Raw genomic sequence first — 23089 nt, 5'->3', positions numbered from 1 at the left:
CTAAGACCAAGTTCCAAGTGCCCAGGGCCTAAGAAAAGCCACCATGGTTCTAAAACAAAAGAGTCCTGGTGAAGAGAAGGAACAGGAAGAGGAAGGGGGAAGGAGAAGCTGGGATTATAATTAAAACATCATCTTAACCTTCAATGTGCAGTCTGGAATGAAACTGGGGAGGGTGCAGATGTTGGGCAGATGTCCTGGGGTTGGCCTGCAGCCCACAGTAAGCTTCTTCTAAAGAGCTGCCCATTAGCCTGGGCCCAGACCACCAGGGACACCTCCCGTGGACCCAGGTTTACTCATCCTGCATCACCGTAATCTAGATGCACACGATAGTATGCTGAACACACACTCGCTAATTGAGCCTAACTCTCTTGAATATCCACAATGTATAAGCATTATGTTAGACTTTGGGAGGATACAGTCATAGCTAGACTTTGCTCCACGGAGTGTATGGGTTAGAGAGAAATTAAGACAAACTCACCAAAAAACGATAGTATAAAATACTACGTACATAGCGCATACCAGGCAGAGAGGACTAAGGGAGCTGTGAGGAGGGATAATAGCAATCTCACGGTGGTCATCTGAGCTGTATTTCAATGGGCAAACCTCCAGTGCCTCCACGGGAGTGATCTATTTAAGGATGGGGCCCCGAGTAGCTCTCTCATCTTTGCGGTCCCAGCACCGGGGGATGGAGGTGGAGACAGGAGGCAGATGGGCTGGGCAGAGCCCACTGTGGGCGTTCCCAGGGTGACCGTGGCCGCAAGTCTAGGGGTGGAAGACAGGCCTGCAAACAGAAGTGAGAGATGGGCCAGGAAGAAGGATCGGGAATTCCGCGAAAGAGAGAGAGAGAGAGAGAGAGAGAGAGAGAGCGCAAAAAGAGCCCAGAGGAAGGATTGGGAATTCCAGGAAAGAGAAGAGGGAGAGTCCAGATGTGAAGTCCCTCAACTCTGGGTAGTTCTGTGCCTGGTGCGTGGATGCGGCTGAGGCTGGACCTCAAGGGAAAGGAGCAGAAGATTTCCTCCAAGGTGGTCTGAAACCACTGTGAAAGGACAGCAAGGCACTCCAGGGCTGTGAGATCTCCCGGCTCTGTCCAGAAGCCACAGGAGAGGGTCTGGCGGTGCCCCTGGACAAGTGGCTCCATGGCGGTTTTCCAGACTTTTCCTGGTGGGGCCTCACTGCAGCCACCAGGTAGAGCCCACACAGGGGACAGGGTGAGGTTTGGGTCTAGTCTACCTCCTGAACCCCCCTTCCCCTCCACTGCACCATCTCCAAAAGGAAGGCAGTTGATAGAACTGCTCTAGGCAGCACTGGCCAGACCATGTCAGGAGTCCAGGTTTGGTCCCGGGCCCAAGATTGTTAAGAAAATGTTGGTCAACTGGAATGCATGTGGTGGGAGGTAATCACACATTCAGTAAGTGTTTGAATGACTCATATGTGCCGAGCCTGGCAGAAGATATTTCAGTTTTGTCCCCGGTCACTCATTCACTGTGTTATATCACACAGCTACCAAGTGCCAGGCCCTGTTCAAGGCTCTGGGCATGTAGCAACGAACAAAGCAAAGTGCTCTCATTCGAGTGGGCAGAGACAAATAAGTGTTTAATCCATCAGGTGGTGACAAGTACAATGGAAAAAATGAAAGCAAGATAACAGGATGGAGGCAGAGGAGCTGGATGGGAAGGAGGTAGTGATACTTTGAATGGGGTGGACAGTGCGGGCTGCTCCAAGAAGCTGACACGTGAGCTGAGATCTGAGCGAGGGATTAAGGCAAGTGGCTATTGGGGAAAAGAATATTCTGAACAGAGGGAACCTCAGCAGCAAAATGCTTGGTGCTCAGAGCACTGTGAACAATATATGAAGATACTGCTCTTCATTCGCTTACAGTCTAGTAGAAAAGTTCTTCGGGACAAAATTATAATACAAGGTAGAATGTGAAGCTTTAAGCCAGTCGAGGGAGGGAAAGATACTTTTTCATCCTGGAAACTGGGAAGGAGAGGAACCCGGACTGGCCTAAAAACAAGCATGATTTAGACTACGTAGTTGGAGGAGGATGCACTCTGTAGAGAGAACAGCAGCGACTGGGAGGCAGGACTGTGGATGGGGTGAAGAATGACAACTGTCTTTAAAAATACTTGAAGAGGGCTTCCCTGGTGGCGCAGTGGTTGAGAGTCCGCCTGCCGATGCAGGGGACACGGGTTCGTGCCCCAGTCCGGGAAGATCCCACATGCCACGGAGGGGCTGGGCCCGTGAGCCATGGCCGCTGAGCCTGCGCGTCTGGAGCCTGTGCTCCGCAACGGGAGAGGCCACAACAGTGAGAGGCGCGCGTACCACACACACACAAAAAAAAACCTGAAGAGCTATCATGTGGAAGAAGAATCAGGGTAAGTTCCGTTATCTCTAACGGGCAGAGCCCGATTTTCAAAGAGGCAGATTTCCATTCATGATGAGATCAAACTTTCTACCCAGAAGGAGCTGCTCCCAAATGGGGTGTGCTACATGGGGACGGGGCGAGCTCCCTATGCTTGGAATGATTGTGCAGGATGCAGGCTGTCTGGGGTACATGGCTCAGGTACCTTTCGACACTCAGATGTCATGGAAAACCATTTTACCTTTTCACACCTCAGGTTCTCTCTCACCTGAGGATAAGTATCTTGGTGTATTACACTTAGGATGGTGTATGGCTTAGAGGTCTGTAAGATCATTCTCTGAGCATAACTCATCAAAGCAGCTGACAAGCTCTTCCTGTGTGTCGTGCACACGCACACACATACATGCACGCACATGCGTCCCGTTACCTCCAAACCTAAAAGAAGAACAAGGAGGCACCCTCCTCCCCGGCATAAACGTCAGATGACGGAGGACCCTCCTGAACTACAGCCCCTTTCTTCGGACGCTCAGACGATAGTGGCTCCAAAGTCACCCCTTGCCTCCTCTTAAGCCCCGATTGTGCTGCTCCTTTTCTTTACAGCTGAGTCTTCCCTAACCCCACCTCTCAGGTTGCCTCGGGCAGAGCAGGGCTCAGGCACAAGTGTGGGGAGAGGGACCGGGGTAGTGGGGAGATGGCGAACACGTCCCATTGTGCGTGTAGGACCCAGGGGAACAAACAGGACACAGGCGCATGCTCTGTCCTCAGAGGTCCTCAGGGAACTCGTGGCCATTGCACCCTGTACTGAAAGCAGCCCCTCTCCAAAGCCTCCTCAGGGCCTGTTTTTTGTTCTGGCCACGAAGCGTGCTCAAGGCTTGCTGCTAATTCTCCTCTTCATTCGAGCCAGTCTCATTACCAATGCTACATTTTGGTGCCAGCAGGAGCTTTTTTTAATGGACAGTACTTCAGAGCTCTCAGAAAGCAATCTTCCCTGCCTAAGAACGTCCAGGGAAATGCGACATGAGTACCACATGGCCTGATTCTAACTCTGGATGCACTCAGGACATTCGCTCCATCACTCAGCACATGCCCGCCCCAGGCACAGCATTCGCAGCTCTGTGAACAGGTCTCTCTCCCTCCCTGGGCTGGTCACCACACAGCTCTCTCCTTATTACTGCTAAAGCTCCAGTGTCAGAAGGAGACTCTGGCTGAGTGAGGCAAGAGCTCAGGGTACAAACCTGGCAGTGCATAGCAGGCATCCTGACTACTGGGCCACACCCCCAAGGCTCTGTCAGGTGTCGGGAGAGCCCTTAGCCCCAAGCCCTACCCACACCCCACCTGGTATTCAGGTGGTCCTGGGCCACACCCCCAAGGCTCTGGGCCACACCCCCAAGGCTCTGTCAGGTGTCCGGAGAAGAAGCCCTTAGCCCCAAGCCCTACCCACAGCCCACCTGGTATTCAGATGGTCCTGGCACTTCTTCACTTCCCCACTGCGTGGGTGGCTGCTCTCTAGCAGGCTGTTGGCAGCAAGGTTCACGCCATCAATCTGAGCCATCAAAGTCTTCATCTCCTGGTCCAGTATATCAAACCTGATGTGGACAGAGAAAAGGAGGATTGGGAAGGCAGCAGCGGCCAGTCTCCAGAACGTGTAGCTCTTGCTTTCTCCTTCCACCTCCTAAATACATTGACCAGGTAAGAGGGGAGAAAGGTGTGCTGACACACCCTATTTTCTGGTTCATGGGTCCAGTTTCATGGTTTAGCATTTCCTGGGTCAGGCTGGGAGAAAACTGGTTACTTATAAGACAATTGGCTAAACAGAGAGGTTTATGGGAAAATGAGGTGTAGGAGGTGTTAATCGCCACAGAGACTACCTGCCATGCCTCCACTGCCCCAGCTGCTGCTCATGGACCCTAATTCCACTGCCTTGACACCTGGACCTGAAGGATACCTCCCCAGCCAGGTGCTCCATCCCTGGTAGGAGAAGGCAGAGCTGCTGAGGGGAGGGGCACCGTGTGGTTATGAAAGCTGACTCTTCTGAGGTAAGAGCCCAGGTCCCTCCAGCATCAGCGTGGGACCACCTTGGCATGATCGAGGAGTGACTTCTTTTCCTCAACTCCTTGGATCCTGTACTCAGGATGATGGGACGCCGCAGAGACTGGGGGCACGCCCTCCCATGCCAGAGTGTTGATGGAATCGGAATAATGGAAATGAGAGTGGCCTTGCAGACTGGTGATTTACAAACTGGTCTCTGTGGCCCCTCGGGGTTCCGTGGTTTAGGGACTGCCAAAGAAAGCTAGAGCTTGTGGGATCCAGCCTCTCGTGCCCCCTTCACCACAAGCACTCCACTTTCCACTGTGTTATATGTCAGGGGTTCCATCTACCATTCAGTTGAACAAAGGCTGCTGTAGCTGAAAAGTCATCAAACACCTGGACCAGAAAGAGCCCCTTTGTCTTATTTTGAGGAAGGTCCCAGGGGGTGACGTACCAAGCGCCACAGAGCCAGATTAGAACTCGTGACTCTCAGTGCCTGGCCTCTGTGATCAAGGGCATCCTATGGCCTCTCAGAGACCCTTGTGGATCTGGAGGCTGTTCCAGCACTAGGAGCACAGACCGCGTAGGGGGAGGCGAGAGGGAAGGGCCGGCCCTGACCTGTGCTGCACGACCTCCAGGTCCTCCAGCGTGTCTGGGATGTCCATCTGGGCCAGCCACTTCCCCTTCTCGCCCATCCACAGTTCACAGGCATCCGTCTCCCCAAACACCGTGTACAGGTCCAGGGCATCCTGCAGCCTCTGCCGACGCATGTCCGCTTGGGCCACCACCTGCACGTAGAGATCCCGGAGGGCCTGCAGCCGGTTGGTCACATCTGGGGAATCCCGAAACTCTTGGGGGAACCCCTTGGCCTGCTTTTCCAGATGCTCCATCACCCCGCGGTTCTCCTCTAGCTCCTCCATAAAGTCCTTGTGCTTCTTGCCCAGGGCCTGTGTGGCCCCTTCATCCTGCCCCACATCTCCCGAGAGCAGCCGGTGGGCATCTTGCAGCCAGGCCTTCAGATCGTCCGCATCGCCCTGGAACTGAAAGAAGTTCTCAGCGTCCTGGAGGTTCTTCTTGCGGAAGGCAGCCAGCTCCTTCAGCTGGTTCCACTGGGCAGACACCTCCTTGATCCGGGCCTCGATCTGCGGGTGCCCAAACTCCTTGCGTGCAACCATGCCCTCAGCCTCCTGGAAGGTCTGGTCCAGGTGGGCGTCCAGCCCGCGCAGCTCGTCCTCGAAGGCCTTGTGCTTGCGCTGCAGGATAAGCACACTGGTCAGGTCCTTGCCATAGTCCAGGGAGGAGTAAATCTGCTCCTTCTCTTTGATCCAGCTCTCGGTCTCATCCATCTCCCAGAAGAACTTCCAGAGCCGCTTGGACTGCTCCAGCTGGGCCTTGCGTCCGGCTGCCGTGTTGCTCAGCTCCTCGAAGCACTGCTCCAGGTGGCTGACACGGTCCTGGATGACCCGGGGGTCGCAAGGCTGGTACCCTGGGAGGAATGGGAGGAGGGAGGACAAAAAGGGTAAGGGCTTCATCTGAAGGGCAACCTTCAGATCAGGTGCCAGGCTAGGACCATGTTGTCTAGAACCTGCCATCTCACTGGGGCTTTGGGATTGGACGCAGGGGGTCCCAGTTCCCAGGTGCTTAGAGGACAGGCTTTTAATTAGTTCTTTTTAATGAATTCCCACAAAAAATTCAGGAATAAGAGAGGTTAAAAGTTGGGTCAACTCTCACTAGAAATGCACAATGTAAAATTATTTTTAAGAAGAACCAGGCACAAATTTCAAGATGATTCTTCAAAGGGGCAGTGGGGGTCACCTATCTGAGACCAGAAGCTGTAAACCTAAATTGTCTCTGCCATAACTTGAACTAGCAGAGAGAATGAAAGACGGAGCATGCCTTCTTGGTTCTTATAAATCCTTCTGATTATAGATGGCCAAAGCAGTTGCCTGTCCTCTGAAGAATTTTGCTATCCCTCAAACTTCTTTCTTGCACCATTAGTTGATGAAAGAGGCAGAATTGTACAACTAGATTTATCCAAGCTGGGGTGCTGGAGTGCTGAGCCAGAGGCCTCAACAGGAAAACACCTGTGGCCTCACCTGGCTCCTCAGTGAACTGAAGAGTGGCTGTGATGATCGCATTCACTTTGTCCCCTTGGATGGCGATGTCAGCCTCCATCAACTTGTGTTTTTGGAGCAAGTCCTCGACCTCCAACAAGTGCTTCCCGAACTCGGCAGACAAGAGGTGAGCCTGGCAAAGAGGACAGATAAGGTAGAGGGAGCGAGGAGAGGTGAAGAAACCCACTCGCTAGGAGAAGACCCCTCTGAAGGGAGCGTCCGTGGCGTGTTGGGGCCGGGATGAGTCAGATGCAGCTGGAAAACGGCTGCTGCTCAGCGGGAAAGAAGCTACAGAGCAGGAGTTCCCACTGGGGATGCCCATTAAAATCATTCAGGGAGGGCTTCCCTGGTGGCACAATGGTTGAGAGTCTGCCTGCCGATGCAGGGGACACAGGTTCGTGCCCCGGTCCGGGAGGATCCCACATGCCGCGGAGCGGCTGGTCCCGTGAGCCATGGCCGCTGAGCCTGCGTGTCTGGAGCCTGTGCTCCGCAACAGGAGAGGCCACAACAGTGAGAGGCACGCGTACCGCAAAAAAAAAAAAAAAAAAAAAAAAAAATCATTCAGGGAGCACCTTTCAGGAGCTCAAGCCCTATACTCAGTCTCCTATGTGTGTCCCTGACTTGGGGCCTGGGCATGTGTATTTTTAGAAAGCTCTGTGGTCAGTCTGATGTGCATCCTCAGTTGAGAGCCACTGCGGTAGAGGGAGAGGAGACAGACTTCTTGGTGGCTATGTGCCGGGAGGTCTGGGTTCCCACCAGAGTCAAATCGTGATTACCCAGAGCCTGATTCTCCAGGCTCCTGATGGATGTCTGCGTCTTCTAGGCCCTGCAGGTTGGCACCTGCGCTACTATGAACCCCAGATTTCTTGATCACGGGGAATACAGAAGATCTGGGCTGGAGCAGTGTGAGCTAAGGCGTTGAGAGGCGGATGCAGCCCGATGCTGTGCTGCCTCGGATTCTCCACTCTGACTCAGGGAGGTGGGGCTGGGAGGTGCCTATGGAAGCACGCTCCCATTGCAGGGCAGGTGCTGAAGCCCCAGGCGGACACGGGGGTGGGGGATGGGGGTGCCTGAGCCCACCTTGATCTCGTCCATCCAGTCGATGCTGTGCAGCATATCCTGGAAGAGCTTCTGCAGGGCCAGCGTCTTCTCAAGCCTCTGGCGCCGGGACTGCAGCAGCTCCTGCAGGTAGCTCCACAGGCGCAGGACGTTGTCCTTGCGGGCCGTGATGCGCTTCTGGTCGTGGTAATTCTCCCGTTCCAGCTCCTGGGCCAGGTCCTCCAGGGCCCTCACCCGCTCCTCGTAGGCAGCTGTGTCCGTCTCAATGGCCTCATGCTTCTTCTTGGCAGCCTCCACAGCTGCCAGGTCGTACCCGAAATTATCCTGTCCCCCAGGGAAGAAAACAGGCAGCTCAATCAGGCTCCCCCTGGCTGGTCCCCAAACGCAGAGAAACAGCGGTTCCCTCCGGAACAACGGCTGGACGGGAAAGCCCTTTCCCAACGAGTTACTTCTGCCATCTTTTCCAGCCTATCTTATCAGAGCCAAGTTCCAAAGACTAAGTGTCTCACAAGAACCTTTACAAGAAGCTTGTGATTTGACTCACTGTGCCATCCTTGTGGGTAACACTGGGTGAATATTACTAACAGAGCTCTTTCACCACCTGCTGGCACTCACCACCCGGCCTTGTGCAGACCTGCCCGATTCTGGGCAGGAAGGGGCTTCTCACTAGGAAACCATGCAGCTGTACACGGATGGTTTACCCCCATGCTATCTGGGGTACATGCACACTCTCCAATTCTCTCAGAATGCTTGCTTTCTCCTTTCTGGATGAAAGGGGAAATTTGATTCCAAGCTCCAAGTGGGAAGGAACAGATGCTCTCAGGGAGAATCAGTCCCGGGGTCAATTTTCAGCTAGTGAAATGTGACACAGCCCCAGAGGCCAGAGTCCAAGGGGCATGTCTGACACATACGAGGTGCACTGCTTTCATCACATCCCCGGAGGACCACTGAAATGTCAGCCTGAACTCTGGCTCTAGGTGACGCCACTGGCTCACGTGAGACAACTTTTGGGGCCATTTTTGGGTTGTGTGGCTCTTTCCTAAAGATGAGGCTTTGTCAGTCTGGGAGAGTTCCTTTTCAGATGTGAATCTCGATCCGCCCAGTCACAGGGAGCAGGGCTGCGAGACCTGTGGAGAGGCTTATCCTGCTGCCGCCACCGAGCGACCAGCGTGGGCTCCAGCCCTGCTGTCTACTGGGGGCTCTGGAAAGCTCCCCCTCTCCTGCAACCCCAAGTGCGGCCCCCTTTACCTGGGCCACAAGCCGCTGGTTTTCATTGAGCCACGTCTCTCTCATGGCAGCCTTTCGGTCAAAGCGCCGGGCCAACTGCTCTAGCTTCTCCTGCCGGATGAGCTCCTCCCTCAGAGCCAGCTCCCGCCGGTACTCAGCTTCCTCCAGGCTTTCCCAGGCCTGCACGAGGGGCAGAGGAGAGCTCTTGGGATTTGGGGGTCCCGACTCTTTCACCCAACACTGAGGAGCCCACTGGCAAACCCGCTGCATCCCCATTCTTACGGCAGCTTTGAGCTGGAAATGTGCGGCTACTGCCTCTTTTTCTTTTTTAATTTTTTAAATTGAAGTATAGTTGACCTACAATATTGTATTAGTTTCAGGTGTCTAACAGTGATTCAATATTTTTATAGATTATACTCCATATAAAGTTGTTATAAAATATGGGCTATATTCCCTGTGCTGTGCATTAAATCCTTGTATCTTATTTATTTTATACCTAGTACCTCCCCTTCACCTATCTTGCCCCTCCCTCCACCCCTGAACAGGGGGCTGAATGGATGCTTGCTGGGTGGAGTCTGACCTCTCAGGGCTAGGCTCAGATAGCACCCTCAATAGCCAGGTGTGTCATTAATAACACCACAGAAAGTGGCTTGGTTTAACCCTGTCCAGGGACCATTCCCTGTGCCCTTATCAGGAACTCAATCAACACACTGGCAACGTGAAATGGAAAACGTTGCTGTACCCGGTTGATGTCGGACACGAGTTTCCCATCATGGGGCGTGTACACTTTCTGATTGTTGGCTCTCATCCGTGACTGGAGGGTAAAAAGTAGGACTTCTAGATTCCCCTTCTCCTGAAACCTGTCAAGAAAAAAGAGGTAGGGAGATGAGTGTCGAGATTCCCACAGCCAGTTTTTTTTTTTCCTTCTAATTTTCTGGTCAGCCATGCGGCACGTGGGATCTTAGTTCCCCGACCACGGATCAAACCCGCGTCCTCTGCATTGGAAGCGTGGAGTCTTAACCACTGGACCACCAGGGGAGTCCCAGCCAGTTGTTCTTTTTTAAGTGAACATGGAACCCTGGCATCTTGGAGCTTGGATAGCAAAACACATTTCTCTTAAAAAAGTAAAGAGGATCTACATAGGTTTACTTACCTGTTAAAAGATCTATCAATCTATCATACTCGCCAGCTGAGATCTAATAGGGGATGAGTCTTTGCAACATAAACCAGAGAAAACAACTACTGCAGCATTTGCTTGTCATTTGCTTCCACGGAGGAATGGCTAACTGGACTGTTCTGGTAATTCCTATAGGTATCAAGTTTTACTAATCCATACAAAGAAACTCGTGCCTGTTCTGCACACAGTTGAAGGCTGTTGACTAGTTCTTTACTCAGTTTTTTGCTGAGTGAGTCAATAAAACCATGTATGTTCTTACGTGGAAGCAGCACTGTCCACGTAAGAAGATACTGCACCGAGAGCAACTTTCACCTGAGTACTAATGAGTCAGCTCTCCTGACAACAGTGCAAAAGCCCAGATGCTTCTGAGAGGGGAGGAAAGGCTAGGCTCCAGGAGGACATTAGGGGTAGGAGATGAGAACCGGCAACAGGATGGATTTCTGGAACCCAGGGTCCAAGCTCCAGGTAACTGGGTACTTTCCCATTTCTGCCCGTAGCCAAGTATGTACCCACTTCTACCTCCACCACGCAGTAGTCAGAGATCAGCTGGTAAGCAAGGTCCCCACCCTGAGGCCAGCCTAATTCATCTGCCTGCGCACAGGCCCTGCAGGAGGGCTGTGGCCTCGAGCACTGTCTACGCAGCCAGGAGATGCTACCCCTGTGTGCAGCGCCTGGTAGACTCACGGGGCACGTTATCTGTATTGGATTTAGGACTTTAAAAGTGGGTTAGTGTCAGGCCAGAAATCAGATACTTGTTTATAGTACATCCTAGACTCCGTGTCTCGCCTCTCCCTGCTTGCCAGTCATGAATGAATGAGCCGGGGAGGAACCACCGATGGTGGTTACCACCGATGAGCTAGAAATCTATTTCTGGGGAGCTGGCCAAGCTAAGGGCGGGCGAGCTGGAATGCCCCGTGTCTGTGTGGGTGTGCGCGTGCACGCGTGTGCACAGCTGTGTTTGCACGTGCCTAGGTGCACGTAGGCCCTGCACACGCTGGAGTGAAGCAGAGGTCCCGAGAGGCAGACTGAGTGCTCTGCTAATGGATGAGCAGTGACAGACGGGAGAGAAAGAAGGATGTACTCGATGATCAACAAGGCCTCATGTGGAGAGCTCTGGGGCTGTGGATGCAGAGGTCATTACCAAAGAACAAACCCGCAGCTCAGTGCACAGAAGAGAGAGGAACTTTCCAGCACATTCTTTAAAGATACCCTGAAGTCTGAGATTTCACTGCTGCTCCCCTTCAGGGATCTGGGAAAGTGTTTCTTTGGCTATGAGCCAGGGGTTACTCAATGCCCACTGCCTGTAGGCAGACGGCTTGGGAGCAGGGAGACAAAACGGGATGAAGTAGGTGACAGATGGGCAGATCTCTAACCTCCAGGAGCCGCCTCCCGGATTCCTTCTCCAGGCCCGCCAACCTCCTGGAGGTGGTTTCTCGGCCGTGATGCCCGCCCTCCCGAGTGCCCAGGCCCTTACTTGGGCGGCTTCTCCACGGTGCGGTAGGTACTGAAGGCCTGCAGCTGCTGCTGGACGCCGGTCAGGGAGTTGGCGAACTTGCGGCTGTTCAGGACAGTGATGGTCTGCTCGATCCAGGTGAGCAGGTCTGAGGCCAGCCCGCTGTACTTTTCAATCATCTTCTCGGTCTCAATGGCGTGGTCAATTACCTAAGGAATCACCTTGTGACTCATCCGTGTCAGAAGGGCGAGGACGCCCATGAGGATGCCGACCGGGACCACAATTGAGGTGGTCCTCCTGCTTGCGAGCCCTGGAGCGTTTACGTTGGGTTTGTTCCCTGAGCCCAAGACCACTGCTGAGCAGGGGGCCGGACTGGAAGTGCGCCGGCAATGTCAGGAGGGACCTGGCTGTGCTCGGGACGGGAGCAGCTCCCCCCTCCCGAACCCTGTAAAAGACTGGAAAGCTGTCTGTGCTTTCCAATCCAGCCGCCAGAGAGGCCAAGGTCCTGTTTATTTAAGAGTGGGTATTAGGGATCGAAGGCTTCCTGGCATTGTCTTTGCTAAACACCAGTGCACGAAGATGAATGAGAAACGGTCCCTGCCCTGGACGGGCAAAAGATCCAGCCGGGGAAAGGACTCCGGCACGAGGGTCCGTACAGTGGGGTGGCTCCCCTGTACAGTAGGCTGCGGAGCCTAAGAGGCTTGAAATCACAATAAACTAACAGGTAAAGAGCCTGTTTTGTTCCTGTGGGAATGCTCACGAGACATGGGTCTGCAGGTGGAAGGTCGGCTCAGAGCTAAGGGCTATGACCTTGTTTGGGACAGACCAACAACCTGTGTTGGAATTCAGCTTGGGAGCCATTAACCTGGTAATGCTTGGCTTCAGAGGAAGTTGGTGGGGGGTGATCTGCACCCTCTCCCACAGCTGGGGTCCAGACACAAAGCTCTTAGGGTAGAAAGGGAGCATCTCAGTCAAGGCCTGTGCGTGGCAAGCAGGGAAATGGTGACACTCTGGTTACGCAGCAGCTCAGTACCTTGCCAACGCGCTTGCCCTCCACTGCCAGCACCTTCATCTTGGAGAAGTAGTGGTAAAACGCCACCACGTAGGTGATGATGGATTTCTCGTCAGGGTTTTCTGTGAAGACATCTGCAAGGGGAAAGGGTGGGCTCTCAGGACCAATTGCAAGTTGGAAATGTCAGGCTCAGGGGGTTCATCTCCCTGTGTCTCCAGCACGAAGTTCAACTATAGGCACCAAGTGACAGGCGAGAGTGGAAGAGGAATCGCCTGTGATTTTAGTGAGAGGATGAAATCCATATTAGGACCACAAAGAATGAAAGAGGGGAAAAGGATGGAAAGACTACAGTGGGCCCCCAATCAGGCAGGGGAGGTGTCAGGAACCAGCTTGGGTCTGAAGAGCAGGCCGGAGCGGAGCCCTGGCCCGGCCACCACGCCCACGGCTCTCCCAGCACGGCCCACACTCCTCCGGGCGCCCTGACGGTCTCGGGGGCGCTGGCTCACCTTCAGGGTCGAGGAGCGGGATGATGCCCAGCTGTCGCTCAGCCACGTCGAACGCGTGCTCCAGGTTGTGCCGGGCGTTGGAGTCCTTCAGCTTATCAAAGTCAATCAGGTCGGGCCTGGGGATGAAGCCAGACTGTTAGAGGGCAGGGGGCATGGCATCCCCACCAAAAGGGCAAAGCCCCTGGGCAGACGCAGGCGGGTGGCTGAGCCGGAGAAGTGAGAGGAGGAGACGGGACAGAGGAGGGAGCTGTGTGAGGAAGGGGGATTTAAGGGAGGCAGGATGCCGCGGGTGAGAGGAGAAGGCGCCACGGCTGTACCATTCCTGTGACGTCTACATGTTAAGTGCAAGGTGTCCCAATCCCCCCAGGGCTCCCTGGCTCCCACAGGGGTTCCCGCTCCGCTCCCCCTCTTACCGGTGCTTGTGGATCAGGGCGTTGAAGGCTAGGCCATCCTTCCAGCTGGAGGTGAAGTTGGTGACATTGACATGGGGGTAGCTGCGTCCAAGAAAAGCATTCAGAGCTAAGAAACAGATTCTTCTGGGGTCCCTACAGGTGTGTGAACCCAGGGCCAACACCTCAGGAGAGGAGGGGACCGGACCCTTCCTGAGCCCCTTCAACAAGAAGGCAGCCGTTAAGGCACACAAAGAGGCTCCCTCATCAGGTGGGCCCAGGAGACTCTCGCCCCCAACAGACCCCATGGTCTGACCCAGGCAATCTGGGGACAGAATCCTGTATTCAGGGCCTGTAAGAATCAGGTCAGGATAGACTGGGCATCAACTACATCCAAATGGATGTAGTTCTGGGTGATGGCGTCTATGTCCCCTGGGGACGGCAATGCTTGGGAGGCACAGGGGGTGGCGAGGAACGTGGTAGTGGCTGGTGCCCAGGGCATACCCTGCCGTCTTCATCTGACACCATAACAGCAATGCGTCCTTTGCTGAGCGTGTTTCACGACCTTCCTGAGTCTGGACAACGATGTCCTGAATCTGTGGGCACAGCAACAAGAGAGGGAAGACTTAGATTTGCATCTGACCCAGAGCCTCCCTGCTCTCCCTGGAAGGCCTCCTCCGTCCTTCCTCCTCCGTAGCCGTCCATCCGGTCGCCAGCCCTGCAGCTGCCCCGCAGCCTGAGGCCCCGGGTCCTGGAGGCGTGTTTCCCTGCCTTGGTCAGCTTCTCCACATCAGAGGAGACCGCTCCAACTTGAAACTCTAAGGGGAGGCCAAGAAAAAACAGCAGGATGCCCTCATTCCTCCTCAGGAGGTAAGATGCCACCTGGGCCATGGAACGGCATGAATGTTGGAAGGTACTGTATTTTGATGATAGCAGCTCCTCTTGCCTTTTCATCCTCCCCAATTCTGCTGTTATTACCGTTTCATTGTACACACCCTCAGGGAGTGAGATTGGACACCCAAGACCACTTGGGTGAGATCTTCAGGCCGGGAGTTGTGTGTTATCTTCCTTCTCCCTGCCCTTCCCTCCTCCAACTAGGTTCTTTCTGTCCCCAGACCAGCAGGTGGAAGGCTCTGCTTTCCTCCCCTCGTGCTTTCTAAATTCCTTACAAATAAGCGACCTTGAATTTCAGGGTGGGAAGAGAAAAGCTTCTGAGTGAAAAACATAAAAGCAGATCTTCTGCACTCTTGCAATTTCTGAATCAAACTAGTTAAAAAACCAAAAAGTGACACATGTCAGGGGAAGGGGACGAAAGTAGGTCTTCCAGCCAGATCTCAGCCCAGCCACTAATTTCTATCCTCTCTCTCAAAAGACTACGCTATGGACTGAACAGCTCATCCTGAGCTTCCGCAACTTGGCGATGCACAGGATGGTTTCTCCTTCCTATAAGCATCGTCCCACAGGACGGGCTTCTAGCCTCCCAGAACGTGCAAACACTCGCACTTATTCACCATTTTCTAAGATTCCCAAACCCAGTCTGGCCCAGGGAAGCTCCCTGCACCCCCTCTGGCCCCCGGGAACCCACCTGGAAGCGGAGGATGATGGTCCAGATGAGGCCCAGGACCAGGCGGTGGTTGCCATCCACGATGTCGTGGGAGCCCATGTTCTCCAGGTGCACACGCTGCTCCTTCAGGAACTGCAGGGCCTTGTCCACATTCTCCAGGCAGTGGATGCGCATCTTCCCCTTCGTGGGCTTTGGCTGAGGGACAGCATTGCCCCGTGGGCATGGAAGAACCTCATGGTCACGCCTGGACCAGCTCCGGTCATCAGCAACCACCCTCCATGCCAAACTCCAACTCCCATGCTCACTCCCTGACACTTTTCAACCCCATCCTTTCAGCAAAGTTCAGAGGCTCCCTCTCTTGAGCACCCAGAGCTCTGCAAGTGGGCTGCATCAGTACTGTTCCTGGGTCTAAACAAAGGCTTCTGAGTGGGTGATAAGTGGCATTCAAATATAGTAACACAACAGGTAGTTCGTTGAGCACTTACTATGTGCTAGGCACAGTTCTAGGAACTGTTTATTGCTGATTGGTGATAAGAGTGGCTTTCAGTGTGGTGACTGATAATGGGTCCATTCTGCCATCCAACCTCCTCCCTCCCCACCCCCAAACGGCCTCGGCCAAAGCTCAAGGGGCCCACCATTGATGAGTAACTGCATCATCTGAAGGTTTCTTAGCGGTAACTCTCTAGTGGGGTAAGAGGCATTCTTTAACTTCAGCCTGGAGTTGAAAAGGCAACTGATGAATGTGGTACCTTTCATTCAAACCCTGAGGTCTTAGGCTACTACCTCAGGTACAGGTATCGGTTTACACATGGGGGAAATGAGGCAAAGAAGATCCTGCCTCATAGGCTCAAGGTCATAATGGAAGTAACTGAGCAAAACATGAGTCTTGATCTGGTTCTCCTGCAGGGGCAACGTTACCACCGGGTGGGTTACAACTAAGAGGGCCTGTGATAAACTTCCACTTGTTAGAGTGATGGATACACAGGAAAATATCTTTCACACTTTCCTCCTCGTTCCAAGAAGGAGGCAAATTTTTCCAGCTGGGTAATGGGATATGTCTTAGCCTGCGCAAGGAGGCTGAGGGTGGGCCCACTGCAGGCCAGTCACAGATAACCAGGTGCCAAGAGGAGACAGTCAAGGCCTCTGCATGGCTTCTGGGAGGAGCATGAAGGGGTGGGAGTGGCCAGAAGGAGGCAAGAAATTCTGAAATGCTTCAGCAAAATTAACAAATGTTTTGATGATATATTAGATGGAAAGCCAGGCATTTATGCTGGGACATATTTAGATGAACACGTTCAGAGAACCCAGTCAGCCACACGGACACCTCACGTCACTAGTACTGAAACCTCCCAAAAGAATAGGGAGAAACCCTGGAAGGCCATGAGAACTGGAGAGGCCCCCAGACCATGTCTGTCCTGAAGAGGGGACAGAGCACCAGCCACTGGGCCTGGGGAAAGGGGCTTTACCAGCATCTCTCCAGAGAGCACTTCCAACAGCCTGATAAGCATCCTCCCATCCCGCAGGTCCTTGTAGAGGTCAGTGATGCGGCAGGACACGCGCGCCAGGTGCGAGTTCACCCATTTTGTGAAGGTTTTCTTCTGAACGACTTCCCGCTCATCTGGGTGGGGAGAAGAGCCTTGGGTGAGGTGCCTGAGGTTGGCAGGGTCCATTTGCAATGTGACATGGGGCTGAAGGTTTTTCACCTTAACCCCAGAGTTGCCCCATCCCTGGCAGAGGAGGTCAATGTATCTATTCCATCCCCTTCTGAGGAGCATCTCTGACCAGAGCGTAGCCTTTTGGCTTCACAGGTCCACGTGCCATGACTGGGGCAATGAAGAGGTAACTTCCACCACCATGGTATCAAGACACCCCTAGTCCAGTCACCTGCTTCCCTGTGCGCACCTGAATGCCCTGGACCACTGGGCCAGCGAGCTCAGAATTCAATGCCAGGTTCACCCGTCCACCCATCCAACAAATATTCCCTCTGCCTAGAATGCTCTCTCTCGGACCCTCCAGCCCTCACCCCATTCACCTAACTCTTAGTCATCCTTTAGGAGTCAGTGGAAACAGTGCTTCTCCGGGAAGCTTTTGTGACCTCTCGCCTAGGTTCTGTCTCTCCTTGTGTGCCCCGACCCCTGCATCTGCATTTCTCATTTCTCTCTCCTCATATTCAGATTAGTTGAAAGTCTGTCTTTCCTGCAAGCCTGCAGGCTCCTTGAGCCCAGCAAAATCTCTCTGTCTTGTTCACTTCTAGATCCCCAAGGCCTGGAGTCTGGCACACAGTAGGTCTCCAGAGCTGCACTGTAGCTTACCATGCGGAGGTTTACTCAGCTCCTACGCCAGGCCTACTGAGACATAAAAGAACAAACTGCCTGCCCTCAAGGAGCTGCTGGCAGGTGGAGGAGAGAGATGCGCATGGGAACAGTGAGGTCATGTGGAATGTGTGATCCATGTAGGCTGAAGGGTAGTGGGGGCTTGGGCTGGGGGCTGTGCCTGGCACTAAGCTCTCCTTCGCTCCCGCACAGTGGCAGGCAGGGTTTTCCATCTTCAGACCCGGGAAGCTGACACGCCACCCCCAGCCTAAATCAGCCTCAGACCGAACCAAGCTTCCAGCCCAGGCTGCACCAGTTCGGGTGGGCTACCTTTTTTTTTTTTTTTTTGGTGGTACGTGGGCCTCTCACTGCTGTGGCCTCTCCCGCTGCGGAGCACAGGCTCCGGACGCGCAGGCTCAGCGGCCATGGCTCACGGGCGCAGCCGCTCCGCGGCATGTGGGATCTTCCCGGACCAGGGCACGAACCCGTGTCCCCTGTATCAGCAGGCGGACTCTCAACCACTGCACCACCAGGGAAGGCCTGGGCTACCTTTTAACACCTCTGTTAAAATATATACAGGGTACTGTAAAATAAGTGCTGGTACCTATATGGTTAGGGCTGGGAAGCTTGATCAAGATGCTGGAGAGAGGACAGAGGCTGGGATAACAGAAAGAATGGGGACAGGGTGAAAGAGAGAGAGAAGAGGGGCAGAAAAGATAGAAACAGGAAGAGAAGTTTGCTTTAGTGAACAGTCTGTGGCAACCTGCTTCTGGGCACCCTTGCGGAGTATTCTAGGCAGGAGATGACCAGGCTATGTGGTCATGGGCCTGGTCCCTGGGGGGGGGCCATGGAGGGTCCCTGGGGAGAGTGTGTTCAGGTTGGTCACAGCCAGGGCAGACTCCGAGCTGTCCAGCCAGGGGAAACTGTAGGTGCCGTGGGAACAGGCTAAACGTCTGCTCAGCTGAGCCCAAACTGTGGAAGGGCTGGCTTCTTAAATTATTAAATGTCTGACTTAATAACAACAAAAAGAGGAGCCCAGCCAGCATGGCCTCGAGGGTATAAGCCTGGCAGTTTCTGAGGCTCACAGCATCAAATTCCTTCCTACTTCATGGCTATTTTGGTGTTAGGAACTCAGACCCTTTATTCGCTTATTCATTCATTCAGCAATTGTTCACTGTACAGCTGTTAGGTGCCAGGCTCTGGGAGGAGGGGGAGGCAGCCAAGGACACGAAGGCGCCCCCATCCTTGACGCAAACTCCGTTATAAATATGATGAGTGCTGGAGTCACATGAAAAGAATTCTACGGAAGCCATCTAAATAAGACTTCCAAGAAGAGCAAAAATACTACTAGTGACTCTACAAATCTGTAATAAATATAAAATTAAAATGCCACTTGTTTGTTCTGGGCCTCTGGGCAACGTTTCAGGGGGAAAAGCCCCCTTACTCTATTGGACCACTTCCCTGATTTCAAGGACTGCTTCAGCAAAATGTAACTAAAGTTCTGATGATATATTGGACGGAAAGCAATTGCATTTATGCTGGAGCATGTTTAGATTCAACAGAGCCAGCCTCAGTCCCACGACGCTCTCCCTAGAGACCGGATCTGTGCTGTAAGAGGCTAACCCTTCCAACCGGTGGTGGAGCTTTGTCTAAGGGGCTGAAATTTGTTGCCCCTCTAGAGGTAAGTGTCTCAAAAAGTCAAAGTCCTTTCTTCCCATCTCCTTTTCTTGTCTTTAACAATCTAAAGAGTTCATTATGTGGGTCTGAGACCTGTTTATTTGTGCTCAGCAAAGGGTAAGGAAGAGCTGGGCCGTGGAATTTAATTCTAGGCTGCCGGGCTGGCACACACATCGGTGCAGATGTAAATCACCCTTAGATCTCTCCAGTTCTCAACACACAAATAATGCTCCCTGGGCCCCCAAATGCTGGAGCTGCAGGTTTAGAGCTCAGGTAGGAGGCCTCCTGGCTGCATTTTACTTGAAGGCTGGGGTGCAATTGCCCAGGAACCCCAGTATCCTAAAACAGTCTGCAGTGTTGAGACGGGGGAAAGGTTCTGCGAGGCTCATGACGGTCATAAGGAGAGGAAGGCCCAGGGGTGGGGATTAATTTCCATCAGCTCATAGCCCTGGCTGCTCTGCATCGGCTCGCTCAGTGCATCCACTCCCAGCAGGCACTCAGTGGAGCGTTCTGAGTGCAGGAGAGGCGGGAGGCCCGGACTGTGTGGACAGGCCACGGAGGCAGCTGAGCATTGGGCCTGCTGTCCCCAGGAGACCTGGGCCATCCTGCAGGGAACCGCCGTGGAAAAGAGGCCTCAGCAAGGCCCTGCCATGGGCCAGGCCTTATTTCCAGAGCCCTAACCCTGCCAGTGAAGGGGAAGCGGGCAAGTCCACCAGCACGGCCTGAATCAAAGCTACCAGAACCTCAGAAAATACTCACATCTCTGCAACCATCAAGCTCGGGGCCTCTCCATTGCTGCCTGTTCCTCTCCCCTTTCCTTCCTAGGCTGTGGCCAGCCTCCTTCTTCCCTACAAAACTCCCCTTCCTCTCTGACCAGCTAGCTAGAGTCACTGTCTGGATATTGTGACCAAGTGCCCTTTCTTTTATGTCCCCCCTTCAAAGGTTTAATTTAAGGTCAGATAAACCCAGCAAAACTCAAGTGTTTACCCACTAATGAGTTCATACATGGAAAGTGCTTAAAACAGTAGCCAGCACACAGAAAGAAAGCTTGAGGTAAACATTAACTATCACTGTTATCACTGCTGCTACTATCGTCACTGCCTATAGGGCCCAGATGCTGCAGGGAGCACGAGGCAGGCTCACTCTCCCCAAGGGCCTCGCAATCTAGTTGAGGAAAGGAGACACAGACCCACAAATAGTTTTGCAACCACACAAGAGATAAAGGGCAGTTCATTTAATAATACAAAGGCTGTCGCAAGGTAATATTGGATTAGTTACCAGATAAATGGCACATACAATAAATGGTCAGGGGTGAAAGAGGAGAGAGGTCATTTCCAATTGGGACACTCAAGGCAGGGCTCGTGAAGAAAACCACTTTGCACAGGCAGAAGGGGAAGGAGAGGAGCCACAAGATGGAATGCATAAAAGGATGGAGCTTGTTCAGGGGTTGTTGACTAGCTACAGGTAAGAAGAAAACATGTGGAAAATAGCTTTTATATCGGATGTGGAAAGCCTTGAAGGAAAAGCTAAGAAGTTTAGATTTAATCCTAGAGGTAAAAGGAGACACTAAAGGGGTGGCAGGATCCTTTCCTGAAATAGGAATTTGGAAAACCCCCAATGATAATAAAAAGACAAAACATTTCAGCTTAAATTTTAAAACAATTGTGTAAAATCCATATAAATCTATAAAGTCTCCCAAGGCGCACCAAAGATTTGAACAATTGGAAAACTCACACTCAATTCTTGAATAGGAAAACTCAATATCATAAAGATGTCAATTTACCCTAAAGTTATATATTTAATATTATTTTTAAAATATTTATATTATATAATTTAAATTTGGGGGGAAACTAGACAAATGATTAGAAAACTTATTATAAAAATAAACAAAAACAGGGTTCCTTGCTGGCGCAGTGGTTGAGAATCTGCCTGCCAATGCAGGGAATATGGGTTCGATCCCTGGTCTGGGAAGATCCCACATGCCACAGAGCAAAAAGCCCGTGCGCCACAACTACTGAGCCTGCGTGCTGCAACTACTGAAGCCTGCGCACCTAGAGCCCATGCTCCACAACAAGAGAAGCCACTGCAATGAAAAGCCCGCACACTACAACAAAGAGTAGCCCCCACTCGCTGCAACTAGAGAAAGCCTGTGCACAGCAACGAAGACCCAACACAGCCAAAAATAAATAAAATAAGTAAATTTATTAAATAAAATAAAATAGCTAGGAAAGTTTCAGAAAAGAAGAGTAATAAAGGGTAACCCACGTTCCCAGGTGTTTTTTCTAACAAATATTAAAGTATAGTAAAAAGTTATAATGATGAAACTGTGTGGTACTAGCATATGAATATATAGACACATCAATGGAAGAGAAATAGTCCCAAGTATATATAGGCATTTAATATCTGATAAAGGTGGCATGTCAAATGTGAAGGGGAAAGATGGATTATTGGGTACAGGGTGTTGACAAAACTAGATGACCATCCAGCAAAAATTAAGTTAAATTCATATCTCACACTCCAGGATAAATTTCACTGTGGTCAAAAATAGAAATGTAAAAAATAAAACCATAAAAATACCAAAATCAATCATGATAGAATGTTTTTTTATAATGTTAGTGTAGAGAAGGGCCTTCTAACTCTGAAACAAAATCCAAAAGCCATAAAATAAAATAAAAGATTGAAAGTTCAACTGCATCAAAAAAAGTTCTGTGTGAGATAAAATACCATAAGCAAAGTCAAACAAGCAAGGAAAATTATCTGTAACTCATATCACAAAGGGCTAACTTACCTAGTATGGTAAAGAACATGTACAGATTAACGAGGAAAAGACCAATAATCCAATAGCAAAATGGACTAAGAATGTGAACAAAGAGTTAATAGAAAAAAATTATAAAAGTCTCTTAAATGTATAAAAAGTTGTCCAAGCTATTTATAATAGAAGTACAAATTACAAGTATACACATACACACAAACTTAATATACAGTCCTGAATTAGTTTTAACAAACTAATCATAAAAGACATCTTTGAGACAACTGGGAAAATTTGAATATTAAGTGGGTATTAAATTGTATTATGGAATTCTTAATTATATTAGGTGTAATAACAGAATTATAGCTAGGTGGGAAATGCTCTTGTTATTCAGATATTCATACTAGAGTATTTTGATAAATTAAGTATTCTAGTAAAATGTCATGATAAATCTTCAATTTACTTTAAAAATATCTCTACCCCAAAATGGACAAGCAAACATGGCCAAATATTAACAGTTAAATCAAGGTGATGATTCTTTGTACTTTTTCTCTACTTTCTTGCATGTTTTAAAATTTTGATACTAAAGGTCCAAAAGCGAAATGAAAGTACATCAAGACACTATGTTTCATTTATCAGATGCACAAAGATCCAAAAGTGTGATAAAATACCACATTGGCAAGGATGCAGGGGAAAAAAACATTCACACGTTGCTGGAGAGGGTATAAAAGGCAATTTGGCAAGACGGATCAGAATTACAACTATACGTATTTTTGGACCCAGTAATTCCACTTCTAGGAATTTATCCTTCAGATAGACATACATTTACAAAATGATCTACATACGAGTTAATTCATTGCATTTTTGGAAATAGCAGGAGATTGGAAACAGCCTAAATGTCCACCAATAGAGGACTGGTTAAATTAAAAGTATATGTCCATACAATGGAATACTATATCTGTAAAAAGAATGAGAAGGCTACTTGTGTACTAATATAAAACTATCTTCAAGATACATTGGGTGGGGGGACTTTCCTGGTGGTGCAGTCGTTAAGAATGCAGGGGACACGGGTCGAGCCCTGGTCCGGGAAAATCCCATATGCCGTGGAGCAACTAAGCCCGTGTGCCACAACTACTGAGCCTGTCCTCTACAGCCTGCAAGCCACAACTACTGAGCCCACGTGCTGCAACTACTGAAGTCCATGGGCCTAGAGCCTGTGCTATGCAACAAGAGAAGCCACTGCAATGAGAAGCCCACACACCGCAACAAAGAGTAGCCCCCGCTTGCCACAACTAGAGAAAGCTCGCGCGCAGCAACGAAGACCCAATGCAGCCAAAAAAAAAAAAAAAAAAGATACATTGGGTGGGGAAAAAAGAACAATAAGGGACAATATATGGTGAAAAAAAAAAGCTGAGGAAAACAATATAGACCATTTGCTAATATATGCATAAAACATTCCT

The 23089-nt window shown here is 51.3% G+C and overlaps 1 protein-coding gene across 3 annotated transcripts in view; it reads right to left on the bottom strand.

The window, feature by feature from the left end:
- Positions 1-23089, bottom strand: part of SPTB (spectrin beta, erythrocytic) — a 123977-nt gene that overhangs the window by 34317 nt on the left and 66571 nt on the right. For all 3 annotated transcript variants that reach the window (XM_067733333.1, XM_067733351.1, XM_067733342.1), the window contains exons 3-15: positions 16358-16509; positions 14913-15086; positions 13832-13923; positions 13352-13432; positions 12939-13054; positions 12454-12566; positions 11442-11629; positions 9533-9650; positions 8812-8970; positions 7585-7887; positions 6487-6637; positions 5009-5876; positions 3811-3948 (exon numbers count right to left, since the gene is read on the bottom strand). In XM_067733333.1, the coding sequence (XP_067589434.1) occupies positions 3811-3948; positions 5009-5876; positions 6487-6637; positions 7585-7887; positions 8812-8970; positions 9533-9650; positions 11442-11629; positions 12454-12566; positions 12939-13054; positions 13352-13432; positions 13832-13923; positions 14913-15086; positions 16358-16509 (2653 nt within the window). The remainder of the gene's footprint in view (positions 1-3810; positions 3949-5008; positions 5877-6486; positions 6638-7584; positions 7888-8811; positions 8971-9532; positions 9651-11441; positions 11630-12453; positions 12567-12938; positions 13055-13351; positions 13433-13831; positions 13924-14912; positions 15087-16357; positions 16510-23089) is intronic.

This window comes from Pseudorca crassidens, chromosome 1, assembly GCF_039906515.1.
Source record: "Pseudorca crassidens isolate mPseCra1 chromosome 1, mPseCra1.hap1, whole genome shotgun sequence".
Classification (NCBI taxonomy): Eukaryota; Metazoa; Chordata; class Mammalia; order Artiodactyla; family Delphinidae; genus Pseudorca; species Pseudorca crassidens.
Note: the sequence above shows the minus strand (reverse complement) of the source record. Positions and strands in the feature narration are given on the sequence as shown.